General features: G+C 35.0%; 1 protein-coding gene across 3 annotated transcripts; it reads right to left on the reverse strand.

The window, feature by feature from the left end:
- Positions 1-1,431: 1,431 nt before the first annotated feature.
- Positions 1,432-5,553, reverse strand: LOC137820477 (COP1-interactive protein 1). 3 transcript variants are annotated; one of them, XM_068624593.1, is made up of 5 exons: positions 5,315-5,533; positions 4,773-5,204; positions 3,328-4,508; positions 2,323-3,230; positions 1,432-2,087 (listed from the first exon to the last, which is right to left on the reverse strand). In XM_068624593.1, exons 3-5 carry the CDS (start codon positions 4,472-4,474, stop codon positions 1,743-1,745), a joined length of 2,400 nt encoding a protein of 799 aa, XP_068480694.1. In that variant the 5' UTR covers positions 4,475-4,508; positions 4,773-5,204; positions 5,315-5,533; the 3' UTR covers positions 1,432-1,742. The 3 variants fall into 3 exon arrangements, with proteins under 3 accessions (XP_068480694.1, XP_068480693.1, XP_068480695.1); XM_068624592.1 differs by having other exon boundaries at positions 4,773-5,553; XM_068624594.1 differs by having other exon boundaries at positions 3,328-4,502; positions 4,773-5,445.
- Between the last annotated feature and the right edge of the window lie 5,365 nt (positions 5,554-10,918).

Below are 10,918 nucleotides of genomic sequence, written 5' to 3' on the forward strand. Positions count from 1 at the left end.
AAAAAGGTACATGTAGATGATACAAATGAGGTTATTTAAAAATATACTATTATCCTTTATTTAAGGTTATTTAAATTTTTAAAAGATACTTAAAAACAAATTTTCACTGACAATTAATATGAAGAACAACTTTTCACATTAATATGAAGAATGTATGGAGGTGATGAAGGGAGAATTTTTGCCAATATGGATGGTTAGGGAACCCAAAAGGATAACTTTTAGGGTTTATTTAGTGGCCCAATAAAGGATTGGATTAGTATGTTGTACTGAAGACGTCTTTTCCACACTTACACCACTCAAAATGAAACTGATTTTTATAGACAATGAGTTTTTTTTTGGTGCTTACACTTTTGCTGTTATTTTTTTGCTTTTATGCTTTTCTTCTACTTTTTCAATTTGAAAGCTAGATGTATGAGACTTGTTCACTCAACTTAGAGAGAGAGAGATTGTTACATCACTCACTCAGGCATCATATACCCACCTTATTTATTTGATGAAATATTATTTCAACAAAATGAAGATATTTCACGTAGTCTAATCAAAACTCATGTGATTACCAAAGTTTAATTAAAAAAAACTGTGATTAGAAATGAGAAGTGGGGACAGAGACTTATGAGTGGAAGAGTAAATTAAACTCATACCGCTTGAGGTGTTTCTTTTAATTGCATATCATTCTTCTCTTTCTATATTATCTCTTTTATGTAATTTTATTTATTATATAAAAATAAAATGATTGAATATATTATTTATAATATAGTGTACTTAAAATTATGTTGTTTAGAAAATTATATATATAAATCAACCATTGTAAATACTTACAACTTAATTATACCTAAAAAGTGAGTAATTATTTTTAATCTAATGTGTTTCTTTATTTTCTGTTTTCTTTATTTATTCTGCCATATTTTTATTTTATTTTATTTTTTATATCAGTATTTTCATTACAAATTTTATATTATGATTTCAAAATATTATTAAAAATAAAATAAAAAATTATACACGTATGGGCATTATGTATTGTTACAATCATTATGTGATGCATTTTATAAAAGAAATTGTTGTAAACTTTAAAGAAGCATTATGTGTAATATATATATATATATATATATATATATATATATATATAAATAAGTCTAGTTAGATCTATGGAAAAAATAATTTTTTATTGAAAATGTTCAATCATATTTTCAAAGAAAATTAATTATCACCAATCACATGTCCCACACAGATCTACCTAAAAAAAGTTAATTATTCAGAAAGATCATAATGTCATGACATTCCAGTATTTCATTCACTGTACTTTGAAAGTGAAAATGCTAAAAAAAAATTATAATTTCAAAACAGATTATTTAAAAATCTGAGCGACATAATTATTATAGGTAGGTATATTTGGTGGAGTGTGTTATAAATGGGAATATGAAAATTTTGGAATAAAACAAGAATGCACTAAAATCTTCATTAATTTATCCAACCTAACAAACAACAAATAATTTAAGGCTGAGGTGAAGTTTAGATTGGGTTTTTGTTGGTTGGGGTATGGTATGCCCTGTGAAGTTTTAACAAGGTGGGACTATGAGTTGGTTCAAGTCAACTAAGGAGACAGGAAAAATGATGGAAGTTTGAATTCCATTGGAATCTTTGTGTGAAATCCATATACAAATTGGTGTTATTAAGTAGAGTAATAGGTATAGTATAGACAAATAAACACATGAAGGTCATTCCTAAGCCACAGGAATTGGTTGCTATCTTCTAAAACATGTCATTCCTTCACGAGCTAGTGTTCCCTCAAGGTCTCCTATAATTCTTGCCGTCCTAACTTCTAGACCTCTTTGAACTTCATGGAACAGATTTCTAATACTGTCGGCAAACCGGTTCATGTCAATGCCAGAACTTTTCTGCATCTCTTCAGCCACTCCAACAAAGCCAGAAACAATCTTGGATTGAATTTCCATCCATTTTTGTCCTGTTGCAACTATGTATCTCTGTAATTGAAATGTCTCCTCTAGGAAGTGTTCCAGTGTTGATGTCTTCTCCTTTGCTCTTGCACCATTCACATCTCCACGGTTTGCATAGAGCTCATTCCCGTGCTGAAATCATGTGCAAGAAATGATTGATTCATGCTCAACTTTGCAATGCCAAATGGAGTTGGACACTAGAATTTAGATAGCAGTTAATGCTTCATTGCTCCATTTTTCTATGTCATAAACGGGTTTCAAAAAGATGCCAAAAATGTTCACATGGATATTCTGAGCATGTTGTCAGGCAATGGATTGTATTGTTAAAACAAAAACAAAAATAGAACTACATAGAATTAGTGCTTACCATCCGTTTGCAAAGATCATCTGTCTTCTCTTGGAGGGTTTGATATCTTCCAACTTGCTTATTCAGCAAAGTAGTCAAGGACAGATAGGCCTTCATACCAACTTTGCTATCATCAGTAATTTCTGCTTGTTCCTCATTCGCTTGCTTTCCTGTTAACCTTTCAACAAGAACAAGTTGCTGCTTCAGCCTCTTGATCTTGTAAGATATTCCAAGAGCATGTAGATCCATCTTCCATAGGGGCTGTTTTGTTGTACTGGGGATCTGGCTGGTAGATGCCATCTTTTCAGAAGCATCAGCTTCTACTTTATTTGGACATTGGTTTTGAATAGGAGTAGGACTATCCTCCCAAGAAACTTTTTCTTCTTCTTCAATCTCATTTTCTGGAGATTGAACCAGTAAACTAGCTCTGTTAAGCTGATCATCGGGCAGACAGCGTACTTCCTTCTCACAATCTTCCTCAACTGAAGTTTCCATCATTTCTAGCACTTTTTCACCTGGCTTTCTCTTGACAACCTTGACTTTTGACCAGACAGCATCTTCGGCTAGTTCTGAAGATTGTGGAGGGAAATTTGAGTTACTTTTAAAGGGCCTCAATTTTGATACAAATTTCTCTTGCAGGGAAGTCAGTTCATGTTCTCTCTCCAACAGTAAGGTCTCCAATCTCATCTTGTCATGTCTTAGCTGTGTCACATCCTTGACCAGCTCCTCCATATGTGCCTGCATCTGTTTCATTTCTAATTCTGTTCTCAACAACTGCCAGCGAAACGCCTCTACTTTCTCGTCTTTGAGTTGCATTTGTTCAGCAAAAGCATCTAGCTCCAAATGATGCCGCTGTTTAATCAAGGTTGCGTACCTTTCTGCCTCAGCTCGCATCCAATCTTCCAAACGTTTAGCATTAGCAGGAATGGCTGAACACCAAATAATGGGAGAAGGGGTCAAGGAAACTCTGTATACTAGCAACAAATAAAATGAGATACAATAGAACTTTGAAGAATTTATTCTTACACAGGTCTCCAATTCTTTGCTGCGAATAGTGATCAGGAAAGGGAGAAGGTTGGTCTGGTTCGTTTGCAATGTGTGAGGACCCTGTGGAACTATGCTGCATACCTCTAGCACTAGGGAAAACATCCATCCTTGAACTCAAGTTCACCAACATGCTTTTTAAGGAATGTCTTTCATGTTTTCCTTCTGAAACTGCTTTCCATCGTTGTGTCTCCTGCTCAGCTTGCTTCCTCCTAGCTTTCGATAACTTAACCTCCTTTAACAGCATTTGCTTCTCTGCAGTGTCCAGTTTAGACTTCCTCAACATAGCTGACAAAATTTTATCCTTCTGTTCCAAATCTTTGTGAAATTTTGAAATCTCCAAAGACAACTTCTGGACCATCAAATCTGATTCCTCCTTCTTCTCCACTACAGAAGCAAGTTCTTGTCTAGTAGCTTCCACTTGCTTAACTGCGCGACCAAGTTCAGCCTCCAGCTGTCTTTGGTTTGACACCAGTTCAATGAAAGCAGTTTTGTGCTTCCTTAGATCAGAAGAATGCTCTTGAGCTTCACGCCTAGAAGATTCTCTCATTTCTTCTGCATCCCTCTCAACCTTGTTCAGCTTTTCTTCTAGCTCCTTCCTCTTCTGCTCCTCTTGATCCATCTCCTTCTCTCTTGACTCCACCAAACCCTCCATGTCCTTCAATTTCTGATTCAATTCACAAATAGCAGCATCCTTGTTTCTCTCAAAAACTCTCAACTCACTCAGTAGAGCCCCAATCTGCTGGCGGAGTCTTCTCCTTTCACTCAACCAGCTTTGCTCTTGTGCTGCAAAGATTCCCACAACTTTCTCATTGGCCTTGGCATCCTCGTGCCTCATCCTTTTCAGATTCTCAATCTCTCTCTCAGCACTTTTGAGTCGGCACTCTCCCGCATCTGGCATTCCCTTTTGAAGCCTCCACACGGCCAACCCCAAGAGCTGAGCACTCCCTTGAAGCATGGTGTCGCGGATTTTAGACCATCTTTCGATTTCAACTTGTGGTACTTCTGTGAGAACTTGGATCGCAAAGAATGCACAAGAAACACCAAAATACGTGGGATACATGCTTTCAGTGTCACTCTTGTTGTCACACCCAACTCTATCCAAAACAGAAATTTCCTTCTCACCCATTCCTGTGAGATCGGATTCTCTGGCACCTCTGCAACTGAAAACCAAAAGTTAAAAAACAAAACCAGCAAACTTGAAGTCCCACATTACCTTACAACTCACATGATTCAGACCACATATATGGGAAAAACAGAGACCCACTTCTGATTAAACAGATCACGAAATGATTCAATAATTGGGAACCAACTAGGCTTAGTACATTGGCAGTGCAATAATTGAGGAACAGCAATACCCGGTGAAATTGATGGGTGCAGAATGTGACTAAAGCAACAGTATCCTTAAAAAACATTCAACAACTTACACTTCCACTGCTGCAACTTCCAGGGAAAAAACAAGGCAATGAAGCAGAAACTGCAGCTAGGGAAAAAGCATCCCAACGGACGATTTAACTCCACCCGTACACCAAACAGCAAATCTCACGTAACTGATGTGAAAGGTATCTTCCAAAAAAGGACCATGGAAATGCATAAAAGATGGTCTCTTGCACGTGTAACACTGCACATTCGGTTGAAAAAGGGCACTCTACCACTCTACACTCAATAGAAAGAAAACTATGAATTGTGCACCCTGGTTTTCAGTGAAACACTGCCCTATATCAACCCCACATGCTCCTCCCTTTCTTTTTATTTTAATTCCCCTTTCTTCTCCTACCACCACCAACCCCCCACTCTTCACCCTCCTTTCTCTTTGCCTAAGCCCTTAACCATTTTAGCAACCAAAAAGCACTAGATTCCTGGATGGTTGTCACCATTAATTGCAAGAGAGAGAAACTCAGCAACAAAAAGAATAGATATCTAAAATCAATTTGCCTGTGGAATATTCAACAAAATCAGACTTGCTTACCTGTCCATTGATGATCAAAATACTCAATAATAATAAATAATAGTCTTTCAAGACCAGAGTTTCATCAGGGTATAAAAAAATTTATATAAATAAGTTATCATAAACAGTACATGAAGTATATTTTCCTTTCCAATTTCACTTCTTCATATAATAAGTATACAAGTAAGTAACACAAGTTGAGATGAAGAAGAAGGGGTTGGCTTGTAACGTTGTTTACCCAATTTTGAAAAATTGGTCCCTGTGGTGATTGGTACTATATAGTATAAAAACAAGAATACAAACAAGGCAATTAATATCTTCACCGGGACCACCCACTTATCTTATCCGTTAATTAATCCTACGATTACTGCCCAATTGTTTGCATCCATATAAATATAATACCTTCACAAGTTATCTTCTCCACCAATTCTACAATCTCAGATCCTTCATGGTTGTGGGGCAAAAATATATATGTCGCCCTCAGTACATATATTTCTCAAACTCCAAGCAATAAAGTTGTTAAAGGGTCATCATGAACCCCAAATGCACTAGAGGGATATGCTTCTCTTTAACTTATTTCCTTTTCACTGTAGAGATCTGTAAAAGCTGCCTTCTGTTAAACAAAAGCTATACAACAGCAAACTATGTCAGGGCACATAGCAAAACAATTGAAGGGAAAACCGAACTTCTATGGAATTTCATGGTTGATATGTGTTCTTTTTATGTAATACATTGCAATGATTTTTCACTACTTAAAATTACATTTTTATTTTTATTTTTGAGTCACAAACACTTTCCTAAGTTGAAGCAATTAATGGTAAACCTGTGGAAGTATATTGCTAATAGACTCTTATAATGATTATTCAATAATTAATAGGAGAGTCAGCCAGACATAAGTATCATTGGTATTTTTGTGAGATTTATTTTGATTGGAATCAAGACAATGATTGTTTTCTTATAGCTATATCATATCATACATTATAATTTTGCCTTTATTATTGACCTGAATATCACTCACCGGACCTTTTGCAGTTTCTATGTAAAATTTTAACATTTTGCAGTTTGGAAAATTCAAGATCTGTTATTGGAGTGTGAACTCGGCAATGCCTGCTTCAAATTCTCCCATACATTAATTTTAGAAATGTACTTTTTTAATTTTAATTTTGATTTTAAAACTTTAAAAGACAAGGAGATTGGAGGGGCCAAAGGCTGATGTGATATTTATCCACCTTATTGAGTAGTATTAGTACGACAACGAAGTGTGAGAAAATTTTGATCTTAGCGGAAGAAGATCGTAGCCTTTGTTCCCTTCAGGGATCTCGAACTTTGATGATGCTTATATTGGGCCCATGCAAATTGATACGATAGCAGTGTTCATTGGGTGATGAGTGAATGTGGCAAATTCTCCCTACATTCATCTTCCACCTCCATACTTTTTTTAATTTTTAACAATATTTAAAATATGTGATTTTCAATTGGTGATGGTGGCTTATGGTAATTGATATAAAATTAAAATAATTTTTGTAATATTTTTACTAGTGATAAGTGTATTTTTCATTCTCATATTGTATGATCCATAAGTCACGAACCTTCCAAAGAAAACTAGTGGAGTATAAAAATGGAGTGCAAAACTAAAAAAAAAATCTTTGCAAAGTAGAAAAAAATTCTAGTTTCGAGAAAAATTCTAGTTTTGAGGGTTAGTAATTTGAATTTAGTCACGAACCTTCCAAAGAAAACTAGTGCAGTATAAAAATGGAGTGCAAAACTAAAAAAAAAAATTTTGCAAAGTAGAAAAAAATTCTAGTTTCGAGAAAAATTCTAGTTTTGAGGGTTAGTAATTTGAATTTGCTTCAGGTTACAATAAGAGTCCACTTCATGGAACCATTGTGAGTGCAACAATATTTACGTTCTTGATAGAATTTTTACGATATTGTCTGAGGAAAAACTTTTAATTACAAAATATCAAGTCCTTGGATTAGTGTGAATTTATCTTATGGAGTAAATTAAAACATGTCAAATGATGAAACCGTTCTTTTAAATGCTACAACTGACAAAAAAAATGAAAGTGATGATGTTGAAAGGAAGCTAAATGCATGAGTTTATTTGAAAATGTGAGATTATGATTTATTTAAAATTATTTTAAAAATTTAAAAATATTAAAATTGACTTTTTCACATTTAATATAAAGATATCAAAAGAATTTATGGTGAATGTTTATTACATCAAACAACAAATTAATATATTAAAAGAATATAACACTTAAAGGTGCTCTCTCCTTGATAGAAAGATAAACAAGTTGCTGCCACAAACAGCATATCCACCACAAAATTCCGGCATTATGCAACTACCCTTAGTCCTGTGCAATTGCACCCGAACAATGAACAACACCTCATACTCTCTGCTGATTTTTAAAGGGAGAAAACAATATTGTCTTAGGTCCCCAATACTGTCTGTTTCAGCTACATCCCAATATCCTTCAGCCTTCCTCTATTTTTCAACTGTAATTTAGAAGTCATAAGAATGCAACTGTACCCAGTCAGAGAAAAGGAAAACTAACCTTTGGAGCCTTGTTTTCAACATGCCCAAAATTGTAGTTCTTTCAGGGATAAAATTTTCACGGCATCTATTTTTCTTGGTTAAACACTATCCTATTTTTATGTTTCCAAATACACCAAATAATGGATATCCACACTCCTTACTATAAAATATTACCTTTTTTTGTTGAACCATGGACAACATAATTAGTTAAAATGTTCATACAACAAATTGTGATTTGATGCTCTAATCCCAATCCATTGCATAAGTTCCAAACACACCAAGTCACCATACACTTTAACAAGATATGGGAAGTTGTTTCCTCCTCACACCTACAAAGAATACACAGTGGATTCGCCATTTGAACCGGTTCCTCCCTAGTTAAATTTAAGATTTCGCTTCCTTACAGGTTAAAAAGTTCAATTCTCAACAAACTTAGATTAAGGTTTTTTCAAAGATTAAAATATGATTGGTGGAAGAAAAAAAAAACTACTGGCATACTCTTCAGCACCTTGCTTTAAGTTAACTTTGATTTTCTATTTTTTTCTTACTTCGTTTTGACTTATTAAAGAAATAATAATTATCAAATTATATACAATTATTGTATGCAATATTGTACTCAATTATATGCAATTAATTTAATAATGATAAAATCTCATGATTAGTATCTCTACCTAATTAGATTGTAAATTGGAGAGAGAAACTCCATATATATTTCCTATACATGAAGTGATGTAACAATACACATAAGAGAATAAGAAACATCTCTTCTTCTTACCATTTTATCATCATTTTCTTATATGGTATCAGAGCACCGATCTTGGTGCCCTGACAACCTCTCCATTTTTATCCCCTAAATAAAAAATCATGTTTGGCAAAGAAGGCATCAGTAACGAGTCCGATAGAAACCTCGTACAAGCCTTCAGTGCCGAACAAGTTTAGCAATTGGAAAATGCTATTTACTCGCTTAACAATAACGGTAAAAGTGACACGTTTGTTAGCTCTACATGTCTGTTTGCCCATAACTCCTCTTCTAATTCTACTTTTACGAAACCATGGATTTTGGATAGCGGAGCAACCGATCACATTGCTTCTGATTCACAAATTTCCTCTACACACTTCATCATCATTTATTTCAAATGTTAATCTTCCTACAGGCTCAACTGCGTCCATCTCATCTACAGGCACAATTAAATTCAATGACAAAATCACTCTCAAAGATGTTCCTTCTTTTAATTTAAATGTCATGTCCATTAGTAAGATAACTAGTTCACTAAATTGTTTTGTCGTTTTTAGTTCACATGGTTGCATTTTACAGGACTTGGCTACGGGGAGGATGATTGGCTCGGGTAAAACACGCAGGCTTATACTACATGTCCCCTCCTCCAAACCAAGCCCACGCATCTCAAATATCAACCGACCTTGATTTATGGCACAAGCGCCTCGGACATCCTTTTCTGGCGTGTCTACAACATGTATCTTCCTTACTACATATCCCTATCACTAAAAATCTCATTCTCATTCATAATAATTGTAGTATTTGTCCCAAAGCTAAACAAGCACAATAAAATCTCATTCTCCATTTAATCTATTGCATTGTGACATTTGGGGTCCTCATAAAACCCCAACTCATTTTGGAAAACGTTTTTTTCTCACTATAGTCGATGACTATACTAGATGTACTTGGCTATTTCTTATGAATCACAAATCTGAAACCCAACATCTCTTAGAGTCATTCATTACATTTGCACAAAATCAATTTCAGGCATCTATTAAAACCATCCGCGTTGACAATGTACTGAAATTTATTTCAATGTATGATTTTTTTCTCAAAAAAGGTATTGAATGTCAACGCACTTGCGTCTACACTCCTCAACAAAATGGAGTAGTAAAACGCAAACATAGACATGTTTTAAACACAGCACGACCCTCCTATTTCAGTTCAATTTACCATTAGAATTTTGGGGAGAATGCGTTTTAACCGCCACATATATCATTAATCGCTTGCCATCACCTTTACTAAAAAATAAATCACCTTTTAAGCTACTATATAATCAACCACCTTCACTTTCTCACCTAAAAACTTTTGGTTGCCTCTGTTATGCAACTGTTGTTTCACCTAAGCAAAAATTTGATTCGCGCGCCCGACAATGCATCTTCGTTGGTTATCCTCACAGTCAAAAAGCATACAAATTATTTGATATAGATGCAGACATTTTTTTTACAAGTCGGGATGTCATCTTCCATGAAAGTGTTTTCCCATTCTGCCAACAGTCACAGACACAATCCTCACCTCCATTACAAGGTATTTTGCCCACTGTTGACATTGACTTACCCACTCTTGTCCAACCTTCACTCGATCAACCTCCAGTAGATCAACCTTCTTCTCCCATGCCAAGAAGTCTAGCACCCATTACCAAACCTTCTCCAACCGACCTTCCTGTTCGACGATCCAGTCGCACATCAACCCCACCTTCCTGGCTTCAAGACTACGTAACGAGATCCCAAGCCAATCATTCGACCACTGCCCAAGATCGGCCAAATGGAACCAGGTATCCTATGCATCATTTTCTTTCTAATTCACGATTTTCTTCTACACATAGTGCATATCTTGCTAACATCACAGTTGTAAGTCAAAACATGAATAAACGTAAATTGAACACATACAATTTATGTTCACAAATAGATCTTATCATATCATGATTCTCACACAATCATATAATCAAGAAGGAATAGGCACTTACCTTGATCCATGAGTGATCCTAACTGAGCAGTTACTTTATCTCCTTTATCCCAATCTATCTCTTGCAATTCCGTTCTTGTCTCACACTTTCGTGATGGTTAACAGTGAGACAACTATTATTTGCAGAGACAGAACCCTATAACCTTTAGTACCCAATCTCCATCAGATGTAGGTTTTCATTAGGTATATCATCAGATATATATATTTCTCTCACATTAACCAATGGACCTTTATTCTATTATTATTATTAAATCATATTTGGGCCCAAAGCCCAAACTCTAAGTCATGTGAGTCACTTTATAGAAATTAATTTACATAATTTCTTACATTCTCCCACTTGACTCATA

This window comes from Phaseolus vulgaris, chromosome 9, assembly GCF_000499845.2.
Source record: "Phaseolus vulgaris cultivar G19833 chromosome 9, P. vulgaris v2.0, whole genome shotgun sequence".
NCBI classification, from domain to species: domain Eukaryota; kingdom Viridiplantae; phylum Streptophyta; class Magnoliopsida; order Fabales; family Fabaceae; genus Phaseolus; species Phaseolus vulgaris.

What these genes read in the sequence shown, in the direction of transcription:
- LOC137820477 (XM_068624592.1), bottom strand. Translation starts at nt 4,474, where the DNA reads ATGGGTGAGAAGGAAATTTCTGTTTTGGATAGAGTTGGGTGTGACAAC. An exon ending in GCAAAGAATTGGAGACCTGT is followed by an intron (nt 3,231 to 3,327) that starts GTAAGAATAAAT and finishes TTTGGTGTTCAG; the next exon opens with CCATTCCTGCTAATGCTAAA. An exon ending in ATGATCTTTGCAAACGGATG is followed by an intron (nt 2,088 to 2,322) that starts GTAAGCACTAAT and finishes ACATGATTTCAG; the next exon opens with CACGGGAATGAGCTCTATGC.